This window comes from Gymnoscopelus microlampas (genome assembly GCF_963454915.1).
Source record: "Gymnoscopelus microlampas genome assembly, chromosome: 7".
NCBI lineage: Eukaryota > Metazoa > Chordata > Actinopteri > Myctophiformes > Myctophidae > Gymnoscopelus > Gymnoscopelus microlampas.
In genome coordinates, this window is record NC_139944.1 from 50,050,982 (window position 1) to 50,065,444 (window position 14,463).

A 14,463-nucleotide genomic window follows, 5' to 3' on the forward strand; every position below is an offset into this window, starting at 1 on the left:
TGGGATTGGCCGATGTGGCCGAGCACTGCATTGCAGGTGAGGAGGGATGACAGCGCTCTCTCTCCTCCTCAAAACTCTCCCTCCCTCTCTATCTCGCTCTACATCATATCTGACACATGAATGTTGAAACCAGTTGCTTTCCTCTAGTGTCTCTACATGCTTCGCTCTCCAAGTTAATCCATTAACCTATTAAGGCCTGAGGTTCCGATTCTACAAATGTCTTCTAAATCCTAACAGTTTTTTGAAAAAACATTTAAAAAAATGTTCAAGATTTTTCAAAAATAGCAGATCTACAAGCTCATAGTGCGGCAGTCGGTGCCGCGCCATGAGCTTGTATATCTGCTATTTTTTAATAGCCAAAGATATCTAAAGTGACACAGATGCGTTCCAGGTCTTAATGGGTTATGGCATGAGGTTCCGATTCTACAAAATGTCTTCTAAATCCTCCAAACAGTTTTTTGAAAAAAACGTATGTTTCTATATCAGTGGTTCTCCAACTTTTTCATGTCAAGAACCCCCAAAATGATATGTATTTGGCCGCGGAACCCCATCTCAAACTATGTTGTTCCAGGGACCCTCAGAAGCAAAGATTTGAGTTACAAATGTTCGCTTTAAAACAATATATATTCAAAGATTTGCACACATTTTCAAGATTTTTCAAAAATAGCAGATCTACAAGCTCGTAGCGCGGCACTCTGTGCCACGCTATGAGCTTGTATATCTGCTATTTTTGAATAGCCAAAGTGTAAAATAATGCTTTTTTAGCTCAAATCAAAAAGTGACACAGATGCGTTCCAGGTCTTAATGGGTTAAGACCGGGAACGCATCTGTGTCATTTTAGATTTTGAGCTATATAAACCATTATTTTATACTTTGTCTATTCAAAAATAGCATATACACAAGCTCATGGCTTGTAGATCTGCTATTTTTGAAAAATGTTCATACATTTTCTCAGAGATCTACAAGTTTACAATGCGTCACAAAGTGACCAAAAACAATAATTCTAAATAAAGTACAACATTATTAAATGTGTCTTTCTTTATTTAAGTTATTTGTCATATCTGCCTCATGCAGTTTTTTTTATTAGAGCCTAAAAGGCAAACAAACAATATCTTATATTCATATGTTCCAATGTTCAATGCCAAAAACAATTAAATTATTCATTACAATTTTGTATGACAATTAATCGTCAACTTTAATGTTGTAATCGTTGACAGCCCTATAACTCACTGGTTCATTTCAAGGACCCGCAAAACTCTTGAGTGTGTACAAATGATACTAGTGGACCTCTGCACTAACTGGTTGTGGAACCAAATGGACCACTGCACCAGTGTTGATTTTGTCAACTAAAACTATGACGAAAAATGTTCGTCGACTACCTTTTTTCACTGACGAAAACTTAATAAAAACTAAATAGAAACTAAGCTATGATGACTAAAACTAAGACTAAATATATATTGACAATTTCGTCAATAAAAACTAGACTAAAATGTTAGTGAGGGACTAGTGGAGAAGAGATCCAGTAGAACTAAAAGACAAGTCATTTTATGTTTGGTTGCGCTCGGGTGTTGCGCTCTGAAAATAGCAGATCTACAAGCTCACAGCGCGACGCGTTGTGGGCTTGTAGATCTGCTATTTTCAGCATGCAACCAAGTGTAAAATCGGCCATTACGACGCCATCAAGGCACCGCCAAAATACATTTTAGTCGACTAAATCAACTGTAGATTTAGTCGACTATAATCTTATGATATTTAGTCGACTAAAACTAGACCAACAGTAAAACATTTCAGATGACTAAAATATGACTAAAACTAAATGGAATTTTATTCAAAAGACTATGACTAAAACCAAATCAAAATGTGCTGTCAAAATCAACACTGCACTAACTGGTTGTGGAACCAAATGGACGACTGCACTAACTGGTGGAGCCCACCACCGGGCACAAAATAAATTACTTTAATAACTCAGGGACTGTCTGGGACTGGGTTCCACTTCCATCATATCTATCAAATAGATAACTATCCATCCCCCCCAGTGGTGATTTTATGTTCCGGTTCATTCATGACTGGTTTGACACAAAGAATCACATATTACTCCTGGTCTGTATTATTCAAAGGCAACGTAATCTATTTTCACTGTTATGCTAATGATGTTATTCACACAGTATGACTGTCCTGTCCAGGTCCTTTAAAGTCAACCGAGAATCTTGTCACATCATCTCTACAAATTAATTTTATACAAATATCCCTTTCAGATATTTAAGAATTCTACTCATATTATGGTGATGTGTGTGTTATACTCCACCTTTATCATCCTGATAACATAACCTCCACATATCCCATAGTTGAGATACTGTATGTGCCAATATATTACTTTTAAATCCCGTGGTCTAAGCTGCTGCTTTAATAAAGGGTATTTGTAGTGCTCCCTGAAGGGAAATTACTTCTCTACTTTGACCCAGCAGTGGCTTGCTCTAAATGAGCGCACAGGGGAGCAGTTGGGGGTTAAAGTGTCTGTTCGCCGGCAGTGTGTTTTGCACTTATTAAGCCAGAAGATACAGCAATGAGGAGCACCTGCAATCAACAAGTTTTTAGGCATTTAGCAGATGTCCAAACAACACAATTCACAAAAAACTGAACAGAATATGGAATATCAGGGATCCCCACAGAGCGATTTAACCTGGACACACTTGCCCACGGCACCGAGTGCTGTGCTATGAGCTTGTAGATCTGCTATTTTTGTTTTAATCGTGGAAAATCCGTGCAAATCTCTGAGTATGTATTTTTGAATTTTTGAACATTTGTCAAATATTTTGTACCAGAGAACTCCAGAAGCAAAGATTGGAGTTACAAATGTTCACTGTAAAAAAAAAAAAGATTTGCACACATTTTCACGATCTTTCTAAAAAAAAACAAGATATCATTATCTGAAGATTTGCAGCTCCATCCACTCCTTGTTTAACTTATAACTTAAAAAGACTGTATCTCGCTTCCTAAGCACTTTTTTTTACTTCGAAAAAATAAAAAAATAAAAATCATAATGGCCAGAAATAGATAATGATAATTTGGGCACTCAATGAGTTAATACAAAATATTGATTAAATGAAATCAATTAGTTGAAACTAGCAGTTGCACCCCTAATGGTGACTAATCATACCAAAACACCTGATGACAGAGATGATGCAGCTTGCCGAAAAGAACAGATCTTGTAGATCTGGTCTTTTTTAGCCAGCACCACTGTCGTAGCACAGAGTATAAACAAACCAGACTTTAGTAGCTGTCCCCAGACATGTTTCCATCTGTACAAAACACCCCCAAGATTTTAGTGTGCTGCCTTATCTACCACAATTAACCCAATAAAATGCACAACAAACACCAACGTTCATGGATTCACAAACTGCGCCTCACTTGCTTCTTGACTGCACAGAGAGAGAGAGAGAGAGAGCGAGAGAGAGAGAGAGAGACAGACAGAGCGCTCTATGCGCAGCAGCCATATAGACCAATTATTTGTTTACAAACATTGAGACTGGACGCACAGGTAATCAATTCCCAACTGATCCCCAAACCTGCTGTTTTGGGGTGCGCTGGTTTCAGTTCATTCAACTCCCTCTTGTGTGTTGGCTGGTGAGGTGCGCCCTAGATAGACATATACTTCATCGCGCAACGGTATTGCGCGCCGAGAACAGCTGACATACAAGCTCACAACCGAGTTGCGGATGCGACCGCTGTGAGCTTGGAGGTCTGCTATTCTCGTCCGTCCTCTGCGCGGGACGGAGCATAAATTAGGCTTGATGGGCTGCAGCGGCGCGAGCAAGAGGAGGTTCTGGTGGCATGATCATAGAGCGCTGCCTCCGTTCTTATGACAGCCACTGGAGGTGGGGTTTGGGAGACAACTGCTTTGAATTGTTATTATTGTTTACACACAACAGAAACCAAGGATTATATATTTCAAGAGCGTGAGATCACAGCAAAAATCCTAAGCATTCTTCCTCCACACTGGGAGAAAAACAGCATCTGAAAGTTTGATGGGATGCATTTTTACACGTGAGGCTGTGACCACGTTTACATTGCATCTTATCATGAGCGGTGGGATTCTTTTGCTGCCGACCTGCGCGCACATACTGGTTCTTATCAGTGTGACGTTGTCTGTTAAGGCCTCTATTGAAAAGAAATTGCGCCTCATCCTTACTTTCTTCATAGGCGTTACCAATGATACAAATGAAGGCTCTGTTCCATTCTGGTCAAACAAGAGTTAGGGTGAACCACTGTGCTACACTAAATGGAACAGAGCCTTCATTATTTAGTATTATTGGTAACAGCTGTGAAGGAAGTCATTTCTTTCCAATATGGCTCTCTGTGCATAGATCATATTAACTGGGTTGGCATACCTGAAACTAGGGGTTGAAATTAAAAGTATTGAAGGCATTAAAGAGTCTTAATTCCTTCATAAGACTTGTTTGTTTTGGCCGTGTAGCGGCTGTCTGCGTACCTTCTGCACTCATTATGTGGGCAACGCTTCACTCAATTCAATAGGAGCTTTATTGGCATGAGAAAACATACGTTTGCGCTGCCAAAGCAAGTGTCAAAATATAATAAAAACACTGACTCGCTGTTTGACTGTGCTTTCTTTTGAGGCGGTTCAAAAGGTTCATTGTGTGTTGGCCTCCGGTGTGCAAACTTTAACTTTGCAAATAATGTTTAATTTAACCCATGAAGACCTGAGGCCGAGACAAATGCCTAACACCGCAAATGCCTTCTAAGCTAGGGATGTGTAAAAGTGACCAAAATGAAAAATCGATTACTATAATTCTACTTCTATTCTTACCACCCCTTTTAAAAAATATATATATATTTGACTGGGATTTGTTTGGGTTAAATTGTTCTGGGGATTTTCATCAAATAACTCATAGGTTACAATAACAGCATTGCATTGGCCTATATACTGATTTTCAAAAATTAACAAAGACAGTAGCATGTACATCTTTTACATTATTGTAACTAAACTATTAAAGAGGTGGTGAAATAAACAATATAGCCTTTGCAACAGAACTTTTTTTTATTTTTCATATTTTTTTAATATTCGATTTTTATCCTACAAACGACTATTCGACTAGTCGGACTCATCCCTATTCTAATCCTAACAGTTTTCTGAAAAACCTATGTCGCTCTATATATCGGGCAGAAACCTCTTATCTCTATATTTTACCTTTTGTGTGGCGTATTTTGAGCTTGTAGATCTGCTACTTTTGGTACTTTTTTGGATTGAATCCTTGGACGTATGAGGTTTCCATCCGACAGAGACGATATATATATAGTTAAAATCTACAATGACACGGATACTTCCCCCGTTTTTAATGGGTTAATAATACTCCATCTGATGACCGAGTCGCGGACAGAAAATAGACAATCTACAGTAGTGGCTGTTTTTGGCACGCAACACTGCAACAAAGTATACCAGGCTTAAGTACTAATAAGAAATTCATATTAGCAACGCAACGTCAAAGTGCTTTTGTCAGAAAATGTCCCCTGACTGAAGAAGGTTTCTTCATTAGAAGACAGTTTTAGTGTCTAGTGTCTATTAAGTGGGTCAAAGCGGCAGAAATTGATTGGCCTGGCTGTCAGTCTCATTGAGACAGAGAGAGAGTGAGGAGGAAAAGTAGAAAACGGTGAACTCTCTCTCTCTCTCTCTTGGCTACAACAACACCAAGTTATAACACTGCAGTGGCAGTGCTAAACCTTTGCTCCAACGCCTAAAGACCCCCAGTTGTTGTTGTGGTCTTCAACAGGGGGTCCGGGACCCCTAGGGGGTCCTCAGAGTTACTACAGGGGGGGCTGCAAAATCTTTGTGTGATATGACCTTTTTTTTCTCTTCTTTTTTTTACATGAACCACTTTAACCCTTGCATTTCTATTCTGAGGGGAACATTAGCCTTAAATAGCAGATCTACAAGCTCTCAACGCCTCATCGGCTATTTTCGCCAAAGAGGTTTGGTGTAGAGAGGAAAAGAACAGACCAAAGTTTTCTGAGTATTGAGGGTTTAAGTGGTCAACTGTCTGAAAAAAACACATCAACATGAATGTTATCTACAATATGTAGTGGGGGGGGTCCCTGCTTCATCTCTCTGTCGACTAGGGCAGTGGTTTTCAACCAGTGGTCCGGGGACCACCAGTGGTCCTTGAGGGAGTACCAGGGGGTCCCCAGCGAACGTAGTTAACACAGCTTCACAATCATTTTAACCGCTTAGCTTTGGCTATAAAAAAATAGCAGATATACAAGCTCATAGCGCGGCACCGAGTGCCGCGCTATGAGCTTGTATATCTGCTATTTTTGAAAAACCTTGAAAAAGTGTGCATATCTTTGAATATTTAGATTTTTTTAAAGCGAAAATTAACTGATATCTTTGCTTCTGGCGGTCCCTGGCACAAAACATTTTCAAATGTATATCAATTTAGGCGTCCTTGGCATGAAAAGGGTTGAAAACCACTGGACTAGGGGGTCCTTGGCTTGAAAGAAAGTTGCAGACCCCTTGGTCTTAAATACACTTCATATCGTCTTTTCCTCTTCAGTTTGTGCATGTCTGTCTGAGTGAGAGAGAGAGAGAGAGAGGGAGTTGAGAAAAACAAAGAGGAACTGGCCGCAGATAATAAAGAGATATGAGATGGGTTATGTTATGTAATGATCTGCAGTTTGTGGAGGCTGAGAAAGAACAGGGCGAGGGCGTGTGAGGAGAAGGCAGAGAGGGAAATGGAGCGGAGAACAATTTGCACCGGTCAAAACAACACTACTGCAACAGAGGTTTGTTCAGTTGTCTGGGGTGGGTGCTGCACGCACACATGGGTGCACATCACATGTAGACCCGACTAGGGATGGGGAGCATATGAAAAATGACATGTCACGAGTACTGTGGAAAAGATTATTGCGATTAATGACATTATCGTGATAATCAAAATATGCTTAAAACTTAAAATGACACTTTTGTTAGGGACTTCAACCCCCAACATCCCTATTCTGGGGAGAACGTTTGCCAAAAATAGCCCATCTACAAGCCCACAACGTGTTGCAGTTTTAGTAGAACGTTTGCCAAAAATAGCCGATCTACAAGCTCACAACGCGTTGCAGTTTTAGTAGAACGTTTTGCCAAACCAAATCGATTTGCCAAAAATAGCAGATCTACAAGCTCAGATCAGCTATTTTTGGCAAATTGATTTGTGTAGAGTGAAATAAGTACCAAATGCACTCTTTGCAGGTATGTTTTATCAAGTATATAGAGGGTTTTAAGTGGTACTGAATTTGCAGTTCAACAAAAGCGAATTCATCCTAGTGTATGACGGAGGACAATTTAATACAATTATTGTGAGCGTTTATTTTATCACGATAAACTATAATAACGGTCATCGTTCCATCCTTAGACCCAACACAGTTTACTGCACGTAAAAGTAAACTGTGTACAGAAACAGATTGTCTACTAAAAACACCTGAACACTAGAAGTTTCAGAATAGAAACAAAGTCTTGGAAAAGATAAATAACATGATAGCGACATAGATGGCGTGTGGTCTGTCTTCTTCTGGGAGCGGAACTCACAAATCCACCGGGGGGCATATTAATCAATCTCACTCACGCTCTCTCAGTCACTCGCACATTGCATCCGCAAGAAACGAGGGCAGCCAGGTAGGTAGTCACTCACTCACTCACTCAGGCACCTAGCGGAGCAATGCCACGCAGCATCTGTTGCCTAATTAAAAATGGATTGAACCATCAGTAAGTCAGCCAAACGAACTACAGACTGGCATCTGGCATTGCTGATGAATCACACACACACACACACACACACACACACACAAACATCGTCCTGAAAACCTCCTGAATCACCCACCTATGCAACAGGTACAACAGACAGACACAAACAAAACCACGCCATTTCTTTGCCCCATGTCCTCTTTCTCTCATACACATTTCCAAAGGTTTGATCATGATGTGCCACTCACTTGCACCTGAGCCCGCTGGCTATCTTCACAACAGCTGTGTTGATAGAGAAGATCCAATCCAGCAGCCACATGGCCCAAGAATTAAAAAAAAAACAAGGCTATAACAAACACTTAGGCTTCACTGCGCTTGGCTGAGACAAAAACCGAGGAGCTGGGTGGACTGCTGCTCCGCTCTATAATAAAGGGCTAAGCTTGCCTCTTCTTCCAAAACACTGACTGCAGTTCTCCAGCAGCACCGCTATGGTACATAGAGTACAGTAAAGCCCCACTACGACTGAGAGACAAGACAGAGAGTGTGGGGAGGGAGGGAATGTGATGATGGGAGTTCAAGCTAGCCAGAGAGTGAGAGGGGGCGAGAGAAAGAGAGACAGAGATTGTTACTGAAACACAGTAGTGTAAAGTAACTAAGTACATTTACTCACAAGTACTGTACTTCGGTAAAAAGACTGGAGTATTTCCATTTTTCAGTACTTTTACTTCTACTCCACTACATTTCAGAGGCAAATATTGTACTTTTACTCCACTACAATTATTTGAAAACTTTAGTTACTAGTTACTTTGTAGATTTTGATTATTATTACAAAACATACATTAACCACTTCAGCCCTATATTCATTTAGGCAATTTCAAAATAGCCGATCTACAAGCTCACAATGTGTCGCATCGCGACACATTGTGAGCTTGTAGATCTGCTATTTTCAAAAGATTTTTATACATTTTATTCGTTTGAAAACTTGAGAAAGGGGACATTCTGCGTAATGAGTACTTTCTACTTTTGATACTTTTAAGTGATACCAATACTTTCGTACTTATACTCAAGTAAAAAAAAATATTCCGGACTTTAACTTGTAACAGAGTATTTCTACATTGCAGTATTGATACTTTTACTTAAGTAAAAAAAAAATGGAGGCCTTTTTCCACCACTGCCAGATAGTGAGAGGGGGCGAGAGAAAGAGAGAGAGAGAGAGAGATTGTTAGTGAAAGAGAGAGGCGGGACACGCTGGGGCAGGAATGGAGGAGATAAGATGGAAGAAGTTGATTCGGACAGTCAGGCGGTGGAGAAAGTCGAGAGGTAGGGGCTCACCATTACACATTTAAGTTGACGATTAATCGTCACTCCAATAATTGTGATTATTACGATTTCATTGTGTGTTTGGCCATTGAACATTGGAACATATGAAGCCTTTTAAGCTTCGTTATCAAAAATTGCACAGGGCAGATATGACAACTGAAATATACATAGAAATTATTGACATATTTAATAATCACGTAAAAACAGCAGAAATAGCTCATCTTGACGCGTTGTAAGCTATAAGTGATGCTATTTTCTTTTTATTTAATATTTGAAAATGTGTGAAAATCTTTCAACATGGAAACGATTATGCTAAAATAATTGCCGATGACGATTGTGTAATAATTGTGACAGGCCTAACTAAGTAGAGGATGGAGAAGTAGAGAGGGTTGCTGCTGTGTGAAAGTATGAAAATGCTATGAGACAGAAAGACAGAAAAAGGGATGGAGTGGAAGATGATGAGGGTAAGGAGGAATCTTGCTGTCCAGAAGCTTCTTGCCAGTGAAGAGATGTACAACTGGTGGTTTATTGCCTATTTATATGGCTTTAACCCATTAAGACCTGAGGCAGCGTCTAAAAAAATTCAAAATCCTAAAAAAAAAACGGATAAAAATATAAAAAAAATATTTTCACAATTTTTCAAAAATAGCAGATCTACAAGCTCATAGCGCGGCACTCGGTGCCGCGCTATGAGCTTGTATATCTGCTATTTTTGAATAGCCAAAGACATCTAAAGTGACACAGATGCGTTCCAGGTCTTAAAGGGTTAATGGAGAGGATCTTGGTAAGGCATTATATAACATTTATTTATTTAACCACAGAAGTCACAATGAGATTTAAAAAAAATATTTCACAAGTCTGGGACCTCGCCAAAACATAAGACATAATGAGTAACAGCCAGGCTTAGCAGACTATATTCGATATGGATAATGTGTTGTTTTATTCTGTGATAATCGGCCACACCCCTGCGGGACCACACATTTTCTACATTTATTATGAGGGCAAATGGGTGAAAAGGGCAGCTGGTAATGGGTGGGAGGGGGTACTGAATAATTGTGGCTGTATGTATCCTGCCATGATAACAAGTGATTAAAAATAATAATATAATTCCTCAACATGATCTTTCGATTTACGGTAGGACCGATATAATCCAATCGATAACTGGTGGCACCATTTCTTAACCCATTTAGACCTGAGGCCGATTCTAAAAACGCCTTCTAAATCCTGACTTAAGTTTTCTGAAAAACTTCAAATATTTATTCAAAATTTAAAAAATGTATGTTGCTATATACTGTACATACATAGCAACAAGAACCCCAAAAGGGGTTCCCGTCTTGAAAGGTATAGTTACAAATAGGGGTTCCCGGCCAAAATGGGTTAATGAACTGCCTTCAGTCAGCAGCACTGTCTGATTATCTTATACACATTACATACATTTAAACTATTGGACTGACCAGGACATAAGTGGGTTTTCATCACCAGCATGGTACTCATCGGGGCATACTGGTAGCATCGTGTTTAAAAGAAGCCCTCATCCGGTGCCCTCAGCCTACTGCCCAGTGCATGAGGCCTTGGAGTGACCATCAAGAATATAACATAATATAGCTTTAAGATATTGGCCTTTGCTGAGTTCAAGCTGAATCCTTGCTCATGTGTACACACACACACACACAGAAAAGGAGAACAGAAGGCTAATCAAGACGACAAGCTCATTAATAATTGGCATGGCTCTGCCAAGAGCGCAGTCTCCTTGAATCTGTGTGTGTGTGTGTGTGTGTGTGTGTGTGTGTGTGTGTGTGTGTGTGTGTGTGTGTGTGTGTGTGTGCACGCATGTGCACGAAGGGAGAGCAAGCTTGAGACAAATCCGCCTCTAAAAACAATGGCTCACCATTATTGCTGCCTAGGGTGTATCTATTGTACTCTCTCCATGCATGTACTGTACTGTAGGTATACCCACCCCAAGGTCTACCGTGTACCCTAACACAGTGGTTCTCAACCGGTGGGTCTCAACCTTTGAGACCCCCCCAGGGGGGTCCCCAAATATTTCGGGGGTTCCCAGATGATTTGCTTAAAGTGCAACATTGTTTTCTCATTCAACAGTAAACAAACCAACATACAGTATAAGTGTATACAGGGTATCTGCACATTTATAAAGTGACAAATGACAATTGAAGGACTTAATACCTTTTTAATACCTCTAAAATGAAAAGGGTGAACTAATAATAAAACCATTACTACGTCAAAAGGTAACCAACAAACCATACTCACAACGCCTCGCATCACAAGGCATCTAGAACTTATAGTTCAGCTATTTTCACACTATTTATCTGTGGAACAGAGTCAAATTACATGTAATGCCTCAACTCCTACAATGTGAAGTGGGGGGGTCCCCAGTTCAAATATGATTATTTAGGGGGGGGGGTGATGGCCTGAAATGTTTGGGAACCCTGCCCTAAAACACGGACAGTACAATTCATAGCTTGATCAGTCCCTCTGGAATATGACACCACAGTTAAACCAGGAAAGTCACGCTTGTGGTGGACTGTGCGTAGAAGTGGAAATGACTTGTCTCAGAATGATGGCATATCATCAGTAACCCATCAAGTATTAAATTGAGGAACTCGTAGTGAGGCGGTAATTTATGTTGAGTGACAATTCACACACCGAGCACATAAAAGCACACAATAAAGTTCAAGTTATACATTTTTGTTCCTGTCTGTGTGTCAACATCAAGCTAACGTTTAAGCCTGTAGTATAAATTGGATCTGATCAGTCAAACAGGCAAAGGGCAATATTCTCCACTGAAATCTCATTCACACCAGTCAAAGACGCAGAATAAGCAATTCTTTAGGCTGAAACTAAACATCATAGCAGGAAAGGTAACGCACGCCAAAAGGCTGTGGTGAAGGTGCTGCTGACCCCCTAGAAACACTTTTGGCACCGATGCTGCAGTGGTTTTGCATTAACTGATATTTCGGCTTGTTGGGCCTTCCTCAGAATCAATTCTGAGGTAGGCAAAAACCCCAGAAACGTTGATTAATAAAAAATAAAACAAAACACAGCATTTGGAGCCAGAATGTGCAACACTTCTCTGAAAAAAACAATATCAACCAACTAAAGTTTTCCCCAAAACATCAAGTCACGGTTAAATTAATTCACTGCAGGCTACACACACACACACAGTTTGATGTAGCTAACCGGTATATCAAGTATGACATATAGGACAACACATTCAGTACAGCATGATGGTGGTGGTGGGGATATTCTAACATCTGTACAGTCTAAACCTTTTAGTGGATGTGTGTCCGAGCAGCTTTACAGGAATGAAAGGATTTGTGTGTGTGTGTGTGTGTGTGTGTGTGTGTGTGTGTGTGTGTGTGTGTGTGTGTGTGTGTGTGTGTGTGTGTGTGTAAAAAAAAAAGAGAATACGTCTGCTGGATAACAATCCTTCACTTACTTTTTGCCATTTTTCTTAGGCTTCCTTCCCTTCTTTCTCGCCTGCATCACAAGTACTAACAAAAAAAAACAGAGAACATTGTTTAAGTCATTACAAGGCAATGCCAGTGTTATTACATGTATTAAAGCATTGGTTCTCAAAGTGGGGTCCGGGGACCCCCAGAGATACTTGAGGGGGTTCCAGGGGGTCCTCAGCTAAATGATGGATAGGAACCAAATGGACCTTTATGGGTCTGTAACTCTGAGAGTGTACAAATGGAACCAAATGGACCCGTTACACTCTCAGAGTTACTTTGATATTGATTTTGTAATATAAATTGGGGTCCCAGAGATAGAAATGCCATTAAATGGGGGTCTGTAGCCCTAATGCATGTCAAACTGGGGGTCCTTGAAATTAAAATGGTTGAGAATCACTGCTAGAGCCGTAAAAATCTTCTCTTATCGGGGGTCCCTGGCATATCTTTTCAAATGGGGGTCCCTGGGCTAATGTGTGTCAATTTGGGGGTCCTTGACGCAACAAAGGTTGAAAACCACTGGTTTATGTCATTACAAGGCAATGCCAATGTCTATACTTGATTAATTGATTGCTTTAACAGTTTGCCAAAATAAAAGCACAGAGGTACACAGTTCCATACAAAAGGATGCTAAAAGGATTAAACCCCAAGATAGCACTATGGCTTGTTTCCACTGTGGTTCCTGTGGATTCAATGAATTTAAATACCAAATCTAAAGTAATCAAACAATCAACCAACTGTAAAATGGTTGATAATTGGAGCAGCAGGCATAGCATCGCTGCAGGTGTAACATATGTGAGCCGTTGGTGGCAGTTAGAACAGCTATGCTAGCTGGCTAGCTATGCTATCAGTATATCAGCAGTACCATGGATGGTGTGTTAGATTAGCATTTAGTTGTAGCATGTTGGAATGATGGTTTATTTAGTTGTTGTGTTTTCAGTGTCGACACGACACACTTGGACACTTTGCGGTTGTAAACACAGCACTGTGTCAAGTGGCACAGTATTATATCATGTTATTATGTGTCATGTTTGATGTTTTCATGGCATCAAGGCAACCAGAAGTTTTTTGGCGCATGGATGCACTACTGTGTGCCAGGCTAGCTTAGCAGTGTTGCCAGATACTGCGAGAGATATAAGCAACCAGGTCCATGAAAACAAGCCCCAAAAGAAGTGACTATTTATAATAGGCCACATCATGAGCAAATATTGTACTGTTACTCTACTACAATTATTTGAAAACTTAATTCCATTAGTTATTTTTAAGATGTTGAATATTATTTGAAAATATACATTAGCCACTTCAATATTGTACTTTGGCTATTTGAATCAGCTATTTTCAAACAAATGTAAGAATTATTTTTAAAAGGTTATCATTTTAAATATTTTTTGATACTTGACACAGATCTGGTGGGGGTTCCTGGGCACAAAATAAAACATTAATTTGAGGGGTCTTGAGTTGACATTTAAATGTTTGAGAACCACTGGTATTAGATAACATAGGAAACAACATTATAGGAAACAATTCCAAATAAGCAACTACACTTTCGAAGGAAAAAAATATGGAAAAACCAATAATTTACAAGCAAATTTAGGAGGAAAAAAAACAAGCCGAAAGTCACTTGTAATCAGCAGACATGGCAACACTGCTAAGCTAGTTAGCTTCGCGTGCTAGTGTTAGCATAGTTGCAGCACTTGAAACACACGCGTGGTTCGTTGTTTCTTTCTGTTCAACACCTAGAACCCTGACAGTAAAGCTACTGTTTATGTTGACAAGCCGGGGAGGGCTGGATAAAGAAGAACAGTGTTTTCTGGAGGCTCTAATGACATTAGTGTGGTTTTGCTGTTACCTTTTCTGTCCATATTGAGGCAGCAGTAGAGGATGGATGCTTGCAGAGTTGAGTAGACTGATGGTGGGCAGTGTTGCCAGATTGTG

At 40.0% G+C, this 14,463-nt stretch overlaps 1 protein-coding gene across 4 annotated transcripts in view; it reads right to left on the reverse strand.

The window, feature by feature from the left end:
- The window catches only part of srpk1b (SRSF protein kinase 1b), a 48,872-nt gene extending 34,427 nt beyond the window's left edge, over positions 1-14,445 (reverse strand). For all 4 annotated transcript variants that reach the window (XM_084061223.1, XM_084061222.1, XM_084061221.1 and 1 more), the window contains exons 1-2: positions 14,378-14,445; positions 12,516-12,570 (exon numbers count right to left, since the gene is read on the reverse strand). In XM_084061223.1, coding sequence (XP_083917349.1) covers positions 12,516-12,570; positions 14,378-14,390 — 68 coding nt within the window. In that variant the 5' untranslated portion in view covers positions 14,391-14,445. The remainder of the gene's footprint in view (positions 1-12,515; positions 12,571-14,377) is intronic.
- Between the last annotated feature and the right edge of the window lie 18 nt (positions 14,446-14,463).